The 19,135-nt window shown below is 34.4% G+C and overlaps 1 protein-coding gene across 1 annotated transcript in view; it reads right to left on the bottom strand.

Annotated features, from left to right (window-relative positions):
• The window catches only part of LOC121388496 (leucine-rich repeat-containing protein 69-like), a 23,600-nt gene extending 4,906 nt beyond the window's left edge, over positions 1-18,694 (bottom strand). The window contains exons 1-7 of the mRNA XM_041519851.1: positions 18,518-18,694; positions 15,327-15,453; positions 14,801-14,873; positions 11,954-12,149; positions 10,669-10,740; positions 10,083-10,184; positions 8,401-8,441 (exon numbers count right to left, since the gene is read on the bottom strand). Of these exons, the coding sequence (XP_041375785.1) occupies positions 8,401-8,441; positions 10,083-10,184; positions 10,669-10,740; positions 11,954-12,149; positions 14,801-14,873; positions 15,327-15,453; positions 18,518-18,694 (788 nt within the window). The remainder of the gene's footprint in view (positions 1-8,400; positions 8,442-10,082; positions 10,185-10,668; positions 10,741-11,953; positions 12,150-14,800; positions 14,874-15,326; positions 15,454-18,517) is intronic.
• Positions 18,695-19,135: the final 441 nt, after the last annotated feature.

Below are 19,135 nucleotides of genomic sequence, written 5' to 3'. Positions count from 1 at the left end.
TAAACTGAAGAATTTAATAATCATGCCTCCTGTACCAGGTACATGTAAGTAGTCTCACCCATATAAAATGTTAGTCTAAACTGAAGAATTTAATAATAATGCCTCCTGTACCAGGTACATGTAAGTAGTCTCACCCATATAAAATGTTGGTCTAAACTGAAGAATTTAATAATCATGCCTCCGGTACCAGGTAAGTAGTCTCACCCATATAAAATGTTAGTCTAAACTGAAGAATTTAATAATCATGCCTCCTGTACCAGGTAAGTAGTCTCACCCATATAAAATGTTAGTCTAAACTGAAGAATTTAATAATCATGCCTCCTGTACCAGGTAAGTAGTCTCACCCATATAAAATGTTAGTCTAAACTGAAGAATTTAATAATCATGCCTCCTGTACCAGGTAAGTAGTCTCACCCATATAAAATGTTAGTCTAAACTGAAGAATTTAATAATAATGCCTCCTGTACCAGGTAAGTAGTCTCACCCATATAAAATGTTGGTCTAAACTGAAGAATTTAATAATAATGCCTCCTGTACCAGGTACATGTAAGTAGTCTCACCCATATAAAATGTTGGTCTAAACTGAAGAATTTAATAATCATGCCTCCTGTACCAGGTAAGTAGTCTCACCCATATAAAATGTTGGTCTAAACTGAAGAATTTAATAATCATGCCTCCTGTACCAGGTAAGTAGTCTCACCCATATAAAATGTTAGTCTAAACTGAAGAATTTAATAATCATGCCTCCTGTACCAGGTAAGTAGTCTCACCCATATAAAATGTTGGTCTAAACTGAAGAATTTAATAATCATGCCTCCTGTACCAGGTAAGTAGTCTCACCCATATAAAATGTTAGTAAACTGTTTAATCACCCATATAAAATGTTGGTCTAAACTGAAGAATTTAATAATAATGCCTCCTGTACCAGGTACATGTAAGTAGTCTCACCCATATAAAATGTTGGTCTAAACTGAAGAATTTAATAATCATGCCTCCTGTACCAGGTACAGGTAAGTAGTCTCACCCATATAAAATGTTAGTCTAAACTGAAGAATTTAATAATCATGCCTCCTGTACCAGGTAAGTAGTCTCACCCATATAAAATGTTGGTCTAAACTGAAGAATTTAATAATCATGCCTCCTGTACCAGGTAAGTAGTCTCACCCATATAAAATGTTGGTCTAAACTGAAGAATTTAATAATCATGCCTCCTGTACCAGGTAAGTAGTCTCACCCATATAAAATGTTAGTCTAAACTGAAGAATTTAATAATCATGCCTCCCGTACCAGGTAAGTAGTCTCACCCATATAAAATGTTGGTCTAAACTGAAGAATTTAATAATTGCCTCCTGTACCAGGTAAGTAGTCTCATATAAAATGCCTCCCTGTACCAGGTACAGTAAGTAGTCTCACCCATATAAAATGTTGGTCTAAACTGAAGAATTTAATAATCATGCCTCCTGTACCAGGTACAGGTAAGTAGTCTCACCCATATAAAATGTTAGTCTAAACTGAAGAATTTAATAATCATGCCTCCTGTACCAGGTAAGTAGTCTCACCCATATAAAATGTTGGTCTAAACTGAAGAATTTAATAATCATGCCTCCTGTACCAGGTAAGTAGTCTCACCCATATAAAATGTTGGTCTAAACTGAAGAATTTAATAATCATGCCTCCTGTACCAGGTAAGTAGTCTCACCCATATAAAATGTTAGTCTAAACTGAAGAATTTAATAATAATGCCTCCTGTACCAGGTAAGTAGTCTCACCCATATAAAATGTTGGTCTAAACTGAAGAATTTAATAATAATGCCTCCTGTACCAGGTAAGTAGTCTCACCCATATAAAATGTTAGTCTAAACTGAAGAATTTAATAATCATGCCTCCTGTACCAGGTAAGTAGTCTCACCCATATAAAATGTTGGTCTAAACTGAAGAATTTAATAATCATGCCTCCTGTACCAGGTAAGTAGTCTCACCCATATAAAATGTTGGTCTAAACTGAAGAATTTAATAATAATGCCTCCGGTACCAGGTAAGTAGTCTCACCCATATAAAATGTTAGTCTAAACTGAAGAATTTAATAATCATGCCTCCTGTACCAGGTAAGTAGTCTCACCCATATAAAATGTTAGTCTAAACTGAAGAATTTAATAATCATGCCTCCTGTACCAGGTAAGTAGTCTCACCCATATAAAATGTTAGTCTAAACTGAAGAATTTAATAATAATGCCTCCTGTACCAGGTAAGTAGTCTCACCCATATAAAATGTTGGTCTAAACTGAAGAATTTAATAATAATGCCTCCTGTACCAGGTACATGTAAGTAGTCTCACCCATATAAAATGTTGGTCTAAACTGAAGAATTTAATAATAATGCCTCCTGTACCAGGTACATGTAAGTAGTCTCACCCATATAAAATGTTGGTCTAAACTGAAGAATTTAATAATCATGCCTCCTGTACCAGGTAAGTAGTCTCACCCATATAAAATGTTGGTCTAAACTGAAGAATTTAATAATCATGCCTCCTGTACCAGGTAAGTAGTCTCACCCATATAAAATGTTAGTCTAAACTGAAGAATTTAATAATCATGCCTCCTGTACCAGGTAAGTAGTCTCACCCATATAAAATGTTGGTCTAAACTGAAGAATTTAATAATCATGCCTCCTGTACCAGGTAAGTAGTCTCACCCATATAAAATGTTAGTCTAAACTGAAGAATTTAATAATCATGCCTCCTGTACCAGGTAAGTAGTCTCACCCATATAAAATGTTGGTCTAAACTGAAGAATTTAATAATAATGCCTCCTGTACCAGGTACATGTAAGTAGTCTCACCCATATAAAATGTTGGTCTAAACTGAAGAATTTAATAATCATGCCTCCTGTACCAGGTACAGGTAAGTAGTCTCACCCATATAAAATGTTGGTCTAAACTGAAGAATTTAATAATCATGCCTCCTGTACCAGGTAAGTAGTCTCACCCATATAAAATGTTGGTCTAAACTGAAGAATTTAATAATCATGCCTCCTGTACCAGGTAAGTAGTCTCACCCATATAAAATGTTGGTCTAAACTGAAGAATTTAATAATCATGCCTCCTGTACCAGGTAAGTAGTCTCACCCATATAAAATGTTGGTCTAAACTGAAGAATTTAATAATCATGCCTCCTGTACCAGGTAAGTAGTCTCACCCATATAAAATGTTGGTCTAAACTGAAGAATTTAATAATAATGCCTCCTGTACCAGGTAAGTAGTCTCACCCATATAAAATGTTGGTCTAAACTGAAGAATTTAATAATAATGCCTCCTGTACCAGGTAAGTAGTCTCACCCATATAAAATGTTAGTCTAAACTGAAGAATTTAATAATAATGCCTCCTGTACCAGGTAAGTAGTCTCACCCATATAAAATGTTAGTCTAAACTGAAGAATTTAATAATAATGCCTCCTGTACCAGGTACATGTAAGTAGTCTCACCCATATAAAATGCTGGTCTAAACTGAAGAATTTAATAATAATGCCTCCTGTACCAGGTACATGTAAGTAGTCTCACCCATATAAAATGTTAGTCTAAACTGAAGAATTTAATAATAATGCCTCCTGTACCAGGTACATGTAAGTAGTCTCACCCATATAAAATGTTGGTCTAAACTGAAGAATTTAATAATAATGCCTCCTGTACCAGGTACATGTAAGTAGTCTCACCCATATAAAATGTTAGTCTAAACTGAAGAATTTAATAATCATGCCTCCTGTACCAGGTAAGTAGTCTCACTCATATAAATAGTATGCAGTTAAAGTCCTTGTTTGTGCTAAATTCTTTTAAGTGTGGAAATTTAACATTTTACAACCATGGGCACTGATAATGGAATATCATTGGTCTCTAGAGATAGCATAAATGTAATGCAGAAGATAACACACAGTGAGATTATGGTATACAACACAAGTAAAGTTTGTTTTATTTAACGACGCCACTAGAGCACATTGATTTTTTTATCTTATCATCGGCTATTGGACGTCAAACATATGGTCATTCTGACACTGTTTTTTTAGAGGAAACCCGCTGTCGCCACATAGTCTACTCTTTTACGACAGGCAGCAAGGGATCTTTTATTTGCGCTTCCCACAGGCAGGATAGCACAAACCATGGCCTTTGTTGAACCAGTTATGGATCACTGGTCGGTGCAAGTTGTTTACACCTACCCATTGAGCCTTATGGAGCACTCACTCAGGGTTTGGAGTCGGTATCTGGATAAAAAATCCCATGCCTCGACTGGGATCCGAACCCAGTACCTACCAGCCTGTAGACCGATGGCCTAACCACGACGCCACCGAGGCCGGTGGTATACAACACAAATGCTTCCAAGGATTTCTGTGCATCAGTAATCCAAGTCCTACTCAACACAAGACATGTGACTTCGAATTTTATAGGAAACACTTTTTTGGGGGTTCCGTGCCCTGTGATCATCAGAACCCATGCATACAAAACTGCTTTTTTAGTAAGCATGGTAACGATGAATTAGATTACATGATAATAGGTAACAGATTTTCAGTTCTGTGATTTTGCCAATATGCTACTAAAACATTATTGGAAATTATCATTTATGTGAAAATTATCATTTATGAGAAATTTATGTGAAAATTATTATTAGGTGAAATTCTGTGGCTTGTTAGTTCATGTACATAATGAAATATACTTCACAGACAAAAGACTTATGGATAAATGCTTAAATAAGTAATAATAATATAATATTTTTCTAGACAAAAAGGTTGATGGATAAATATTTGAAAAAAATTATACATTTAAGAAATTAGGTTTTAGTACGAGACTTGAATCATAATAAAGGGTGGTATTGGTATTTAAGAAGAAATCTCATTTAACTTTAATGTCTATGAAAAACATTGCTACAGAATTTGAATTAACTGATTAGAATAGAATGCAACACACTTCACTATCAGGTCTCGTTAACTATAACTGATTGCATACATATCAACTTTTAATAACAATAACTAAAAATGACAACACACATTATCAAGTTTTATTAACAATAAAGAACTACATTCATTATCAAGTTTTATTAACTATAAAGAACTACATTCATTATCAAGTTTTATTAACTGTAAAGAACTACATTCATTATCAAGTTTTATTAACAATAAAGAACTACATTCATTATCAAGTTTTATTAACTGTAAAGAACTACATTCATTATCAAGTTTTATTAACAATAAAGAACTACATTCATTATCAAGTTTTATTAACTGTAAAGAACTACATTCATTATCAAGTTTTATTAACTATAAAGAACTACATTCATTATCAAGTTTTATTAACTGTAAAGAACTACATTCATTATCAAGTTTTATTAACTATAAAGAACTACATTCATTATCAAGTTTTATTAACCATAAAGAACTACATTCATTATCAAGTTTTATTAACTATAAAGGACTATACATTCATTATCAAGTTTTATTAACTATAAAGAACTATACATTCATTATCAAGTTTTATTAACTATAAAGAACTATACATTCATTATCAAGTTTTATTAAGTTATTACAAATGACTACACATGTTGTTAGGTTACTATAAATTAATACATACATTATTTGGCTTTGTTAATTATGAATAGCTACATATGGTACTTTTGTTTAGTTAAGTAAACTAGAAATGACTGTATATTTGACCATGTTTTTTGTTTAAAACAAAACATTACTGCTAAATGTTGAACTTCAACACAGACTACACACCTTAACTGTTAATTTTGCTTCTAACTGTCACTGAGAACTAACATGTACATTACAATGAATTAACACATATGTCTACCACATGTAAACAGTTTTTGGTTTAGAATACATGTAGATTACTCAAATTTAATATTTTTCACTACAGTTCAAAAACATAATAATTATTAAAAGTATTTCATGCCTAAATCTCAGTCATTTTATTTACTGGGAAAATACAAAGTATTCAGTTTGTTTAAAATCAATTCATAAGTTTTAACTTACAAACTAAATTGAATTTGCATGTAATAAAAGCACCCAGTACTGACAAATATTCTCAAACCACTGTTTTTCTATAACAGCATACTCACCCTTCTGAATATCTGAAACATGACCTCTTTATTAAAACTCAGAAAACACTTACCATTACACTAAAACGCAGGGGCCTAGCTTCCATACACGCAGGTACGCAGCCGCGTACCACCTGAGATTACAAATATTTTTTGTTTGATATAAAATATATGATGTAAACGCACAGCCAATAGCATTTTATTCCATCGCCGAAAAAATCTGCGTACCACCGGAAAATCCCAAGTTAGGCCCCTGAAACGTTTCTCGTTCAAAACCTTTACAACAATATGTTGCTTGCATAACATGACCAACTGATGGTACTCCTTGCCTTCTTTTTCTAACACCTTAATAATAAATATAATGAAATAAATCATTGGAAAATACCTACAAACTTACAAACTGTTCTAATACTATACTGTGAAAACGTTTTTTTTTTAGTTATATGGGTTAAATAAATACACAACAGTTACATAAACAAAACTGTACTTCCATTTTTAATTGATAAATGTGCTAACAATGTTTTAAGGTTCAAGCATGCTGTCCTGGGCACACACATCCCGCTATTTTAGTTGTCTGTCGGGGACAGGGGTCAATAGTTAGTTGTCAGGTGTCTAAAAATTGCAAGACTGATAATTTTTTTACGTCATTCATGTAAATCTAATTTCACATAAAGTCTGCTTTCTACTAACCCAAGTTCATGTGTGTGTTTATCAATATAGTGCATATGTGTAATACTGTTTCCATATAGGCGTTTCTGTGGCCTTATATACATTATACAGACTGTTTATATGTGGGTGCACTTAAAGGGACATACCCTAGTTTTTAAACACTAAGGCATATTTTTTACTATGATAGCCATTTTTAATAACTGAAATCATACTTTACTTAGATTTTATGGCTTAGATGATCAAATTCCGTACATTTAAAGTGTTTTTGGTCATCCTGGTGTTTTTAATATCACAAAATGCATTTCTCATATTTTTAAAAACGCATGTGCGTCTGAGAAATAACAGTTATGGAGTCGAGTTTTAGTCTATTTTTAGAAGGTATTTCACCATTTCAAAGTCACAGACTAATGTTTCACTTAAATGTAACTTTATCGAAATGTGTTACAGGTTTATAGATTAATTAAACTTAGTGTTAATTTCCACGGGTTTAAACTAGGGTCGACATGTCCCTTTAATATACTGTTCAATAGCTTTTTCAGTCTGACTGCACTACCAATAACATTGTTATAGACAACAACAAACAAAACATGCAGACCTCGCATGAAAACAACTAAAGGAAGTGATTAACTGCTCCCCTAACTTAGATTATTACCATATTGATACTGTATAAATTCACATGCTATAAAAGGAGTTAAAAATTACTTCTTGAACTAGTCTCGGGAGTGATAACTCCCCTTAAAGGTGAGGTCTGACCACTGGCTGTTCATCATCTTCATAAATCAAGGCTAATATTCGGTCCTCGTATTCAGCCTTGATACATGTCGTCAAGAAATCGTGCCACAAAATGCTTAAATTTCATTGGATGCGATGAGATCTGATTGCAACGAATCGCAACGCTCCTTATAGATTCCCTTGTTATTGTAAACAAAGATGGCAGCGTTAGCGTCCGTTGGAAACGTGTCGTGTTTGTCACGATATGTTAAAAAAAAGGTTTCGGCAGTTAATTTTTGATATTGCTTTCAAGATTGTCACATGTTACCGATGCTGTGATTGGTCAGCGATGTCATCGTGCAAGGGACATAATCGGTGTTACAAATTTTCTTCCAATAGAGGGCGCTAGTTGTGGATATCAGTAATCTTGACTACGTATCAAGGCTGAATACGAGGAACGAATATTAGCCTTGATTTATGAAGATGGCTGTTCATGTGTTCCCATAGGCATGTCAGTATTTATAATATTTACAGTATTTCAATAAGTGTAAAACACTTAACTTGAGATTTGACTTAGTACGGTAGTTTAAAGTTGTTGTTTTTTATCGACACCACTGGAGCACACTGATTAATTAATCAACTGCTATTCCAATGAAATCAAGGACTAAGTAGAGACAACTGGTCTATGCATTACAGATAATGACCCTAGATATTAGGCATTGTAAATTATTTTAGCTAATTAATTATAACTTTTTATCCTTATATTACACATTATTTACAACTTAATGCTTAAATTATAATGATCAATTTTGGCAAATCAAATTAGTTTTCTGGTCATTCTGAATGTTGTAGTAGTTTAAAATGTATTGTGTGTAAAACAGAAAATGTATGTACTTCAAGAAGTAGGGTCAGTGGCTTTGATAGCAAGATAATTATATTACCTGTCTTTCATCTCTTTCAACACATATCTTGCACACAGTTCCTGAAAGAAAAATGGAGAAAACTTCGAGTCACGTGACCGGAACTTGGCTGTTGGGATGATCGGACCAGACTACTAGCGTAGGAGGGTAAGGGGGGGGGGGGGGGGGGGGGGGGTGCACTTGTTTTGAGAACAGGTAATGATGTGAAAAGAAAATAGTATTGCCTTATTTCTTAAACATTATTACTTAACACCCTTATCTAATCATAATGTAAAATGCAAAATTGATGATTGGAAAAAATGAAATGACATTTTCATGATCAATCCTTTACTGCAGTCACAATTAATGGGAAAAGATTCTAAAAGAACAAGAACTTAAATTTGTATGTGACCAGTGGTGTAGCATGGGTTGCCAATGCTCAGGGCAAGGCAAGTATTGCGCCTCCTAACCAGTGGACCGTTAGCACTCCCCGAGTCCCTTCAACCAGTCCAGAATTTTGTGCCCAGGCCAACCGCCCCGGTGGCCTTGCCCATGCTACAACAGTAAAGTGTGGATTGAAATGGGTACGGGAAGAGGGGGGTGAGAGAACTGAATTTTGTAAAATGCAACCGCCCTGGTGGCCTTGCCCATGCTACAACAGTAAAGTGTGGATTGAAATGGGTACGGGAAGAGGGGGGTGAGAGAACTGAATTTTGTAAAATGCAACCGCCCCTGTGGCCTTGCCCATGCTACAACAGTAAAGTGTGGATTGAAATGGGTACGGGAAGAGGGGGGTGAGAGAACTGAATTTTGTAAAATGCAACCGCCCCTGTGGCCTTGCCCATGCTACAACAGTAAAGTGTGGATTGAAATGGGTACGGGAAGAGGGGGGTGAGAGAACTGAATTTTGTAAAATGCAACCGCCCCGGTGGCCTTGCCCATGCTACAACAGTAAAGTGTGGATTGAAATGGGTACGGGAAGAGGGGGGTGAGAGAACTGAATTTTGTAAAATGCAACCGCCCCTGTGGCCTTGCCCATGCTACAACAGTAAAGTGTGGATTGAAATGGGTACGGGAAGAGGGGGGTGAGAGAACTGAATTTTGTAAAATGCAAATATGTTCACCGAATTAATCCACTTTATTCAGGGGCAGGACGCAGCCCCATTGTAAAGTGCTCACCCAATGTGCCGTCAGTCTATAAGATTGATCTCTATCAGTGGCCCCATTGGGCTATTTCAAGTTCTGGCCAGTGCTCCAGAGAAGTTTGTTTTTAAAATCTGGATTAGTGACAGTCGGTGATCAGTTAAAACTTGAGTAACAACTACTATTTAATGTTTTAGAATTGTGTAGTGATCTCTGAAATTTGAGTAGCAAATCTTGACGCGATACTGAACAAAATGTTCCCTGTGCTCCACAACTGGTGTAACCATGGCCGTGGTGTGTACTGTCCTGTCTTTGGGATAATGCATATAAAAGATCCCTTGCTGCTAATTCATCGAAGAGTAGTCTATGGAGTGGTGCCAGCAGGTTTCCTCTCTAATTATCTGTATGGTCCTTAACCACATTACAATATGTTGAGTGTGTCATTAAATACAACACTTCTTTCTTTCCACTTTATTCTGTGTGAATCTGACATATGAAAACCCTGGAGCCTCCCCATCTGACCCCCCCCCCCCCCCCCCCCCCCCCACAACCCACATGATCATCTGTGTTCTAGCTCTTACCTTCAAAGACAAAACTTCCTCTTCTTGCACAGAATGTACAGGTTTATATTCCAGGAGCGGGTTCTGTTCACAGTACATTTCCTTTAGTGATAAAGTATCCATCTGAAAAATATATAACCGTAAATAAAATGTGTTGAGTGCATCATTAAATAAAACATTTCCTTCCTTCCACGTGAAAAATAACACGTTTACATTCAACTAGCAAATCTGTTTACATTTTTTTTTTAACAGTAAACAGTCTATCTAAAATATGTATTAATTTGTGCTTGAAACACAGCAAAAATCACTTGTATATTTTAATTGGAAACAAACAAAGAAGAAAACAATTACATAAAAACTTAAATTTTTTATAACAAACAAACATCATTTCCTTTGTTAACTTTGACAAATATATACAGTTTTAAAAAATACATTCAACATATTAAAACTTAAATTAAAAGTATTAAAATTTTAAAAATATTATTACTGTGTTGTAACTAAAGTGATAGTTTTATTATCATTATCCAACTCTTTTTCTATTTTTTTTACATGAAAGCATTATAATATTATAAATATAATGATGGTACATTAATTTTCATCAGTTTACCTCAGTTGGAAAAATCCTCAGCTCATTAGCTGCAATGTCAAGATATCTCAGATTGTAGCATTTTGTCAAGCTCTGAAATATGACATGATTGTTAAAATTATATATCTAACATGGCTCATTCATCTCAAAAATAGGTTCACACTCAGCATGCATAAATTTTCAAATGTTATTTTGATTATGATTTTGATACTGTATATCATATAAAAAAGTATCAAACTAGGCTGATGTCTATTTCTTTGTCATTTATATATTGTGAACTCCAAAATTAATACCTTAGCCTACATTATTAAACTTGGCTATGATGACACTGGCATCTAACCTCAATACAGCCAGGTTGAGAGGTTGCTTCATCAAATACAAGGTGTCTAAATAAAAACCAACACTTACAGTGAAACCTCTCTAAACCGGACACCCTCGGGACCAAGTAAAATGTCCGGTTTAAAGAGGTATCATGTTTTTTCCAGGTTAAGTTCTGTACTGATTTTAAGAAATGGACCATGAAAAACATCCGGTTTTGGGGGGAATTCCTGTTAACAGAGGGTCCAGTTTTGAGAGGTTTCACTGTACAAGACTTCATCAACAATTATTGAGAAGACATTCTGCAGCATTTGTAATCTGACCAAGATGATTCCCATCCCCCCCCCCCCCCAGTAATTAAAAAAAAATTAAAATCAAATACTGGAGCTCTGCCTGACCAAGTGTCTCATTCCTTAAATGTTAAATCATGTATTTACATCACTACAAAAATAAATGAAGAGTTTCATCACAAAACGCGATAAACACCACTATACACACCCAATCCTAAAAACTTTTTATTCCAAACCACCATAAACACTACGCCAGTTTCTCTGCAATCTGCGATATACCCTCAGGCAATCGTATCGCATTTTGTTGAAAACTGAATTTGAATTTGTGTTTTTCTACGTGTGAACAGTGTCTGAGCGGTGTTCGCACAATGGTTTTTAATATGGCGTTTATCGCATTTTGCAATGAAACTCTTTAAATGGTGTGGATGACTAAGAGAAACACATAAATCAGCTAAACAATATCAAAGAAAATGTGTACAACACTCCTCGACTTGTACAAAGCGAAATGATTTGAGAAGGAATGTTTGATTTAATTATTTTATTTACTTAAATAACAAACAATTTACTACACATCTCCGGTAGTTCCCTGATTTTGTTTTACTGCACATGCAGTTTGACGAGTCGTGTGAGAAAACCAAACTCTAGTGGATATGATACAAGTTAATTTATTTATTAATAACAAACAATTTGCTACACACCTCCGGTAGTTCCCTGATTTTGTTTTTCTGCACATGCAGTTTGACGAGTCGTGTGAGAAAACCAAACTCTAGCGGTAATGACACAAGCTCATTCCCGGCAAGGTGTAGTTCCTCCAGGTAACTTAATGCACACAGTTCAACAGGAAGTGTTTTCAGTTGATTGTTGTCTACGCTGAGATGTCTAAGATTCGACATTCTAAGAATAAAGAAGAAAAAATAATGATTACTTAATTTACATAGCTTTCTTAATATTGGCCATGCTAAGATGTCTGAGATTCGATAGTCTAAGAATAAAGAAAAAATATAGTTTTTAATAATATTCTTATTTACATCTAGATTTCTTAATATTCGCCAATCTTTGACCAATGTGTGAAAATCGACTCCAATCTACTTTTCTTTGCAGCCATGATTCCTGCTAATGTTCAATATAGGTCTAAGTGAGTGCTATACAAAATAGTATCTGTTCAAAGTGCCCTTAATTTTAATAAAGATCAATGAATACTGTCAGAGAAATGTGAAATGTTGTTTTATATGGATAGTCACTTCATGTAATTTTATTTACTTTGTAGCATTTATGTCTGTGGTGTAGCTTAAAAGTTGCCTGTATTAGATATATAACCACATGTTACAATCTGAATTGTGGTAGGCCCTACACACATAAGTGTACGAGGCAGGGGGGTGGGGGGGGGGGGCAAGAGAGGCAACTGACCCCTAGTGCTGGAGCAAAACCTCAAATTTGGGCAAACATTATACAGATATTCGGGCAAAATGTGCCAACCTGACACCATTTTACCATGTATTTCTATTATTCTACCCTATATTTAAATGTTTGGTTAAACCGTATATCTTCACCTATAAGTCAAATTTTTTTCATCAAAAAATTATTTTATAATTTGGGGGATTGATTTATAAGAGGGTAAAAACATTTCACCCAAAAATATTAATGTTTTGGGGATGATTTTACAAGTTTTATTGTTGAATTATGCCCTGTATTTATACTCAAATATGTTAATTTTAAAAATGTATTTTTTATAACTTATTTGTTTGGCATTAGAAAATTAGGCTAATATGAATAAATATTGTTATTCAGATTTTGGCATTTTCATTTAATTCGGACAAAAGCCAGCCTGCCCCCATACAGAAATGGGAGCCTGTATGCCTATGCCTATACATCCTAATATATTCAATCTAATTAAAATTAGCTCCACTATTACATGTGGATCTAACAGCAGCCCGTTGGAGCTCATGACCAGTTGACCTTTCATTCGACCAATCAAAACCTTACTTGCAAAATCATGCCAGTGATTTGAAAAGAATTTGAAAACATTCAGGATTATGCCAAGGGTATACGAAATGATTCGGGTGAATTACGAAGTATGCCAGAAACTAATTTCAATATAAAATTTTATATAAAATTTGTTCCAAGACGGAAAAAAACACCTGTAATGGTATAGCCATAAAATCTGTTTATACTAGTATACAATCCAGAGTTTATTACTGCACTTTTCCCTCTGTTTTTTCAATGTTGAAATAGACCAACAAGTTCGCCTATTGCATAAATAGTCTCGACCAATATTTTTTCAATTTGTATGCTCCCGAATAATGTTATAAAAGGCGAAGTGTAATTGGTTGATATTTAAATTGTTATTTATAGATGAAATGTCACCTGGACATGGGAGTCCACGCAATGCTGTTAGATCTACTGGTGAGACCAGTAGAGCTAATTTTAATCAGATTGTAATATATTTACACTTAGGTCCGCTTTCCATTAACGCGATTTATCATGTGCAATTCTGCGTCTGGAAATGTGCTTTTCGATATCTGGATAACTTTTACAAGCAGATTACAATACAAAATTGGACATCGTCAAGTGTACTTTTGTACAATGTACTGTACAATTAAACAAACTGTGTACATTTTATACATCTATTTAAATGTGTGCGTATGTTGAATATATTTGAATATTTTCTATGCATATAAATTCTGTAAGGCATTGAGGCAAGGCACCCCAACCTTGACTTTGCCAAAATGATCTGGGGAAATAAATGTAAAAGTTTGTTTTGTTTAATGACACAACTAAAGCACACTGATTTATTAACCACCGGCTATTGGATGTGAAACATTTGGCAATTCTGACATAGAGTCTTGGAGAGGAAGGGATATTTTATATGCATCATCCCCAGACAGGATAGCACATACCACTGCCTTTGATATATCAGTTGTGGTGCACTGACTGGGACGAGAAATAGCCTAAAGGGCCCACCAAAGGGGATCGATACTAGACAGACGGTGCATCAAGCATGCACTTTACCACAGGGCTATGTCCTACCCACCAATAGTAAATGCTTCTTGCTATAACATCACTGCACTGAAAAACTTGTGACTGGAAAAAATCGCTCATCAATCAACTTTGTTTTAGCATGCTGAATGTCTTCATACTGAACAACAAGAAGTAGCGTGTGGATATGTAAATAGGCTCTTGGGGAATTCCTAACTGTCTGACACGTTTTAGTTTCGCAAATGGATTTCATTAGGCAGACTGAAGTAGACTATACTTTGTCCATACATTTATTATATCAGAACTGCAAACAGTTCAAATGCATATATTAATACAGAACAAAACTAAATATGTGAACATAATTAAAGCAATTAATGTAAAAACAAAACCAGTAACTGCACAAATGCAGCATATTTTACGTTCAATTTTTTTTTTTTAATCCAAGGTCAGTGTAGATAATCAACTGAAAGTAAATGACTAAGATCTGTGGAATGAATAAAAATAACAACAAATGATTAAACTTTATGCACGATACAAATAATATTAATGTCAAAAATGTAAGAACGTACTTGTATATTTCAGGTGGAAGCGATGTCAGTTTGTTGTTATTCAGGTTTAAAACTGTTAGCTTGTATAAACTGGCTGTAAAAGAAAAAGAAAAATGACTAACATGTACAATTGAGACCATACCCTGTATCAAATATTCAATATCTTCGACTTTCTGACATGAAATATCCACGATATTGTAAAGCATAGAGACATTTTCAATATAGTAAAGTACTCTTATAACGAATGGACCATTATGTTCAGTTCGTTGTAGCAGTAGTTCATTGTACACATTTTGTACAAGTTGGTTATTAACATATTGGGAGATAAAACGGGACTTTACGATCAGTTCGTTCTATGCAGTAGTTCATTATAAATGTGTTCGCTAAAAGCGTACTTGACTGTATATAAAATCTAGTGAGGCATTATGTATGAAACTTACCAAACATCTGGGTTTAAACTGGTAAGTCAGTTTGCAAATAGGTGAAGTCTTTCTAAACTTGTTAAGAAACGAATCACTTCTGGCAGAGCATTATGTATGAAACTTACCAACTACATCTGGGTTTAAACTGGTAAGTCGGTTTGCAAACAGGTGAAGTCTTTCTAAACTTGTTAAGAAACGAATCACTTCTGGCAGATCTTCAAACTCATTTTTGCCCAGATTCAAGACCTGCAGCTGCAGACAAAAAGAAATTTATAAAGATTAAATCAACATCTCAAGACATCGTACTTCATTGATCAGTGGAGTAAATAATGGAAAAGAAATGAATATTTGTTTAATGACACCTCAGAATTTTTTTTAATATTGTTATTTCGTGACTAACCTACGGTTATTTTGAACTTGGTTCAGTCAGAAAAAAAACAAAAGAACTTCCGTCACACAAGCTACTCTTACCAAAAAAAAAAAAAAAAAAAACCAGTAGCAAGGGATCTTTTATAAACAGGACAAAGTTTCTTTATTTTTGTTTTACACATCGCAAAGATATTCAACCAGTACCCTCCCCTCACACCATTCTATCGATATAAGGAGGGAACTTCATTCGAACCCTCAACCTTAAGATATATCCTGTACACCACTCCCTGTCTATAGGCTAAACATAATGAGGGATCTTAACCATAAATTTAACCTGAATCTTAAAGTTTAAAGTGTGTGTGTTGCAGGTGGATATTTAGCCATAGAAATGGCATACAATGGTGTAAGATGACTGAGTACCTTTAAATATTTGGCAACATTTACAGCTGAATTTTCCCCACTTAAAGTCCGAATCAAATTGTTAACAACTACAATAAATTGCTCTCCTACCTTTATTTTTTGTTAGATTTTACCCACATATTTTCCAGACAGAAATCTTGAAAAAACCCATTAAAATGACACAGATTCCACATACTAGATGTAGTGTTTTCCCTAGCTTGTTTTAGCATGGTGGAACACCATGCCTCAATAGTCTAGCACCATCTGCCTTAATCAGCACCATGCTGCCCTGAGATTAAACAAGCCTTTTTCATTAATTAATTCTAAAATTGCCTTTATAAAACACCCAAAAAGGTATTACTAATTAATAAAATATGCCTTTTATATCTTTTGCCATTCATTTATTAAAGCAAGCACATAAATTGCATTAATGTTTATTTCAATTAATTTTTGTGTATTTTAAATGAAAAACAAGTGCCCCGAAAATGGTAAAAATGCCCCAAAAGTGTTTAGTCTACCATGCCTTGCCAAATTTCTAGGGAAATCACTAAGATAATAACTATGTTACTTATATGGACCTTGCTGAGATCGCATAAGGCAAAAAGCATGTAATGTGTTATAAAAGCAAACGTGATGATGTCATATTAAAAAAGATTTAAAGTTTAGTTTTATTTAAAGACACCACTTGAGCACATTGATTTCACATTAATTACGTCACATAATTCGGAGGCTTTCACCCCTCTTGAAGAGTATTCCATAAAAAGGAAAGACTTCTGAACACTTCAGCATGCATGCTAATACTATCACTAAGTGACTAACCTTAACCCTAAGTCTGAATGAATTGAATTCTGGAACGTTCGGAAGTCTTGCCCCATAAAAAAGTAAAATGGCAGACAGCAGAAAACTGCAGGTATTTTGCCCTATGTGATCTCAGCAAAGTCGATATTAGTGACATCGTTAGTCTCAGATGTGGAATCTGTGTCACTGTAATGTTATGTTCCACAATTTGTGTCTGGACAAATTTGGGAGAAATGTAACGGTAATTAAAGGTTGGAGAATAATTTATCATAGTTGTTAATAATTTGATTTGGACTAAGGTCGACGACAGTCACTTTTCACACCCTTGTTTTGGGTTTGTACATAATAAATATAATATATCTCACTGTAATTTCACTTAAAATCCATATTTCGTAAAAGGTAAAAAATAATAATCACAAGATTTTCTTCAAACACATTCAGATGCATTAGTAATGTTCAAACAAAAAGATTTCAATAGCAAGTTTGCATTGGAATTTTTCCAGCATTCTTAAAACGGAAATGTCATGTACCCAGTGTATGGTTATTGTAAGGCGATTCAAAGTGACGTCATTGGAATACTGACGTTATTCAAATTCAAAATTAGCTATATTATTACAATGCTTCGCCACCTTAAAATAAAAACTGGTCTACTAACCTTGATCCCCTGTCAAATTTCTATAACAAGCAGACAACGTTGTTTACAGGTTGGTATTTTGTTATTTTTCATAATTCTGGACAAAATATTAATTTTAAGTTTCAAAAGATGAAAGAAATAAAAAGTACCTTTTGTCAAATATATCATATCAAAAAATTACCATTGGATATGTTTTATTTACTGTGTACGAAGCCAAAACAAGGGTGCGAAAAGTGACTGTTGTCGACCTTAGAATTATATATAATCAGGATTAAGTTTATGTTCAGGATTAAGGTTAGATTCAGAATTAGGGTCAGATTCTGGAGTAGGGTCAGTTTCGGGGTTATATCTGGGGGGAAATCCAGATGTTTTTGCTTCGATTCGAAAGATCATTGCACTACTGTCTGAACCAAATTGTTAACAACTACAAAAAATTACTCTCCTACCTTTAATTACCGTTACATTTCCCCAAAATTTTGTCCACACACAAGTTGTGAAAAAAACATTACAGTGACATGGATTCCATATATGAGACTGTAACGATGTCACCAGTATCAACTTTGCTGAGATAGTATAGGACAAAATACATGCAGTTTTCTGCCATCTGCCATTTTGCTTTTTTATGGAATATTCTTCAAGAGGGGTGAAAGCCTCCAAAGTATGTGACATAATTAATATAAAATCAAAGATCTTTAGTGGTATATTTAAACAAACAAAAAATAATTTTTAAAATTAATATGATGTCATCATGTTTGCTTTTATATCATGACATGTTATAATGTTGCTAGATTAAGTCATATCCTTTCACCCCTCTTGGAGAATATTCCATAAAAAGTCAAAATGGCAGCTGGCACAAAATTACATGCTTTTTGCGCTATGCGATCTCAGCGAAGTCGATACTGGTGACATGGTTATTATCTAGTATGTGGAAACTGTGTCATTGCAATGGTTTTTCCTAGACTTCTGTCTGAACAAAATGTGAGTAAAACCTAACGAAAAATAAAGGTAGGAGAGCAATTTTTCGTAGTTGTTAACATTTTGGTTCAGAGAGTAGAATGACATAAAACGGAATCAAAATATACACGGAAACACATGGATCGAAACTATTTGGCTTACTTGATCCAGGTTTTCCATCTCTTTGGGGAGTGTTTTCAGCCTATTGTTTTGAAGATGCAACTGTACAACCGATTCAATCTTTCCAATTAGTTTAGGAAGCATGACAAGTTTTTTACTACTTAAAGTTATCTGTTTTGGCTTCCCTTTGAGAGCCCGAAGCAGCAAAGAGTCTGCCATTTTGACGCGTTGCTACGTTTTAGTCGTTCGGGACACCTCGGCCAATTACGGAGTCTCCGGTATAATTCGGGTAGTGGCTAGAGGCCATAGCATCTTTTGACAGCTTTCAATGCGTTTACTTTAGAAAGCAGGAGACGAATGTACAACTTTTCTTGATTGAAAAACAACATTATACTATATTAAACTATTAAAAATTGAAGAACAGTATATAACAGTGTGTGGTATTATTAAATCTGCCGCATATAGTAATACTATTACTAATGTATAGACATACTGAATGTTCCATGTATGTATATCTGTATGTATGTGTAGCCCAGTCCAGTTTTAATTTAATATTTCGTGCACACTGAAATGATGGCAATATGGTCTTCGTTATTTTCTTACAATAGTTACAAATTTATTTTGATCGGAAAATATCATTGCAACCACTAGACAAATTAA

Source organism: Gigantopelta aegis, chromosome 14 (assembly GCF_016097555.1).
Source record: "Gigantopelta aegis isolate Gae_Host chromosome 14, Gae_host_genome, whole genome shotgun sequence".
NCBI lineage: Eukaryota > Metazoa > Mollusca > Gastropoda > Neomphalida > Peltospiridae > Gigantopelta > Gigantopelta aegis.
The sequence above is the reverse complement of the archived record's forward strand: the minus strand, read 5'-3'. Positions and strand labels throughout refer to the sequence as shown.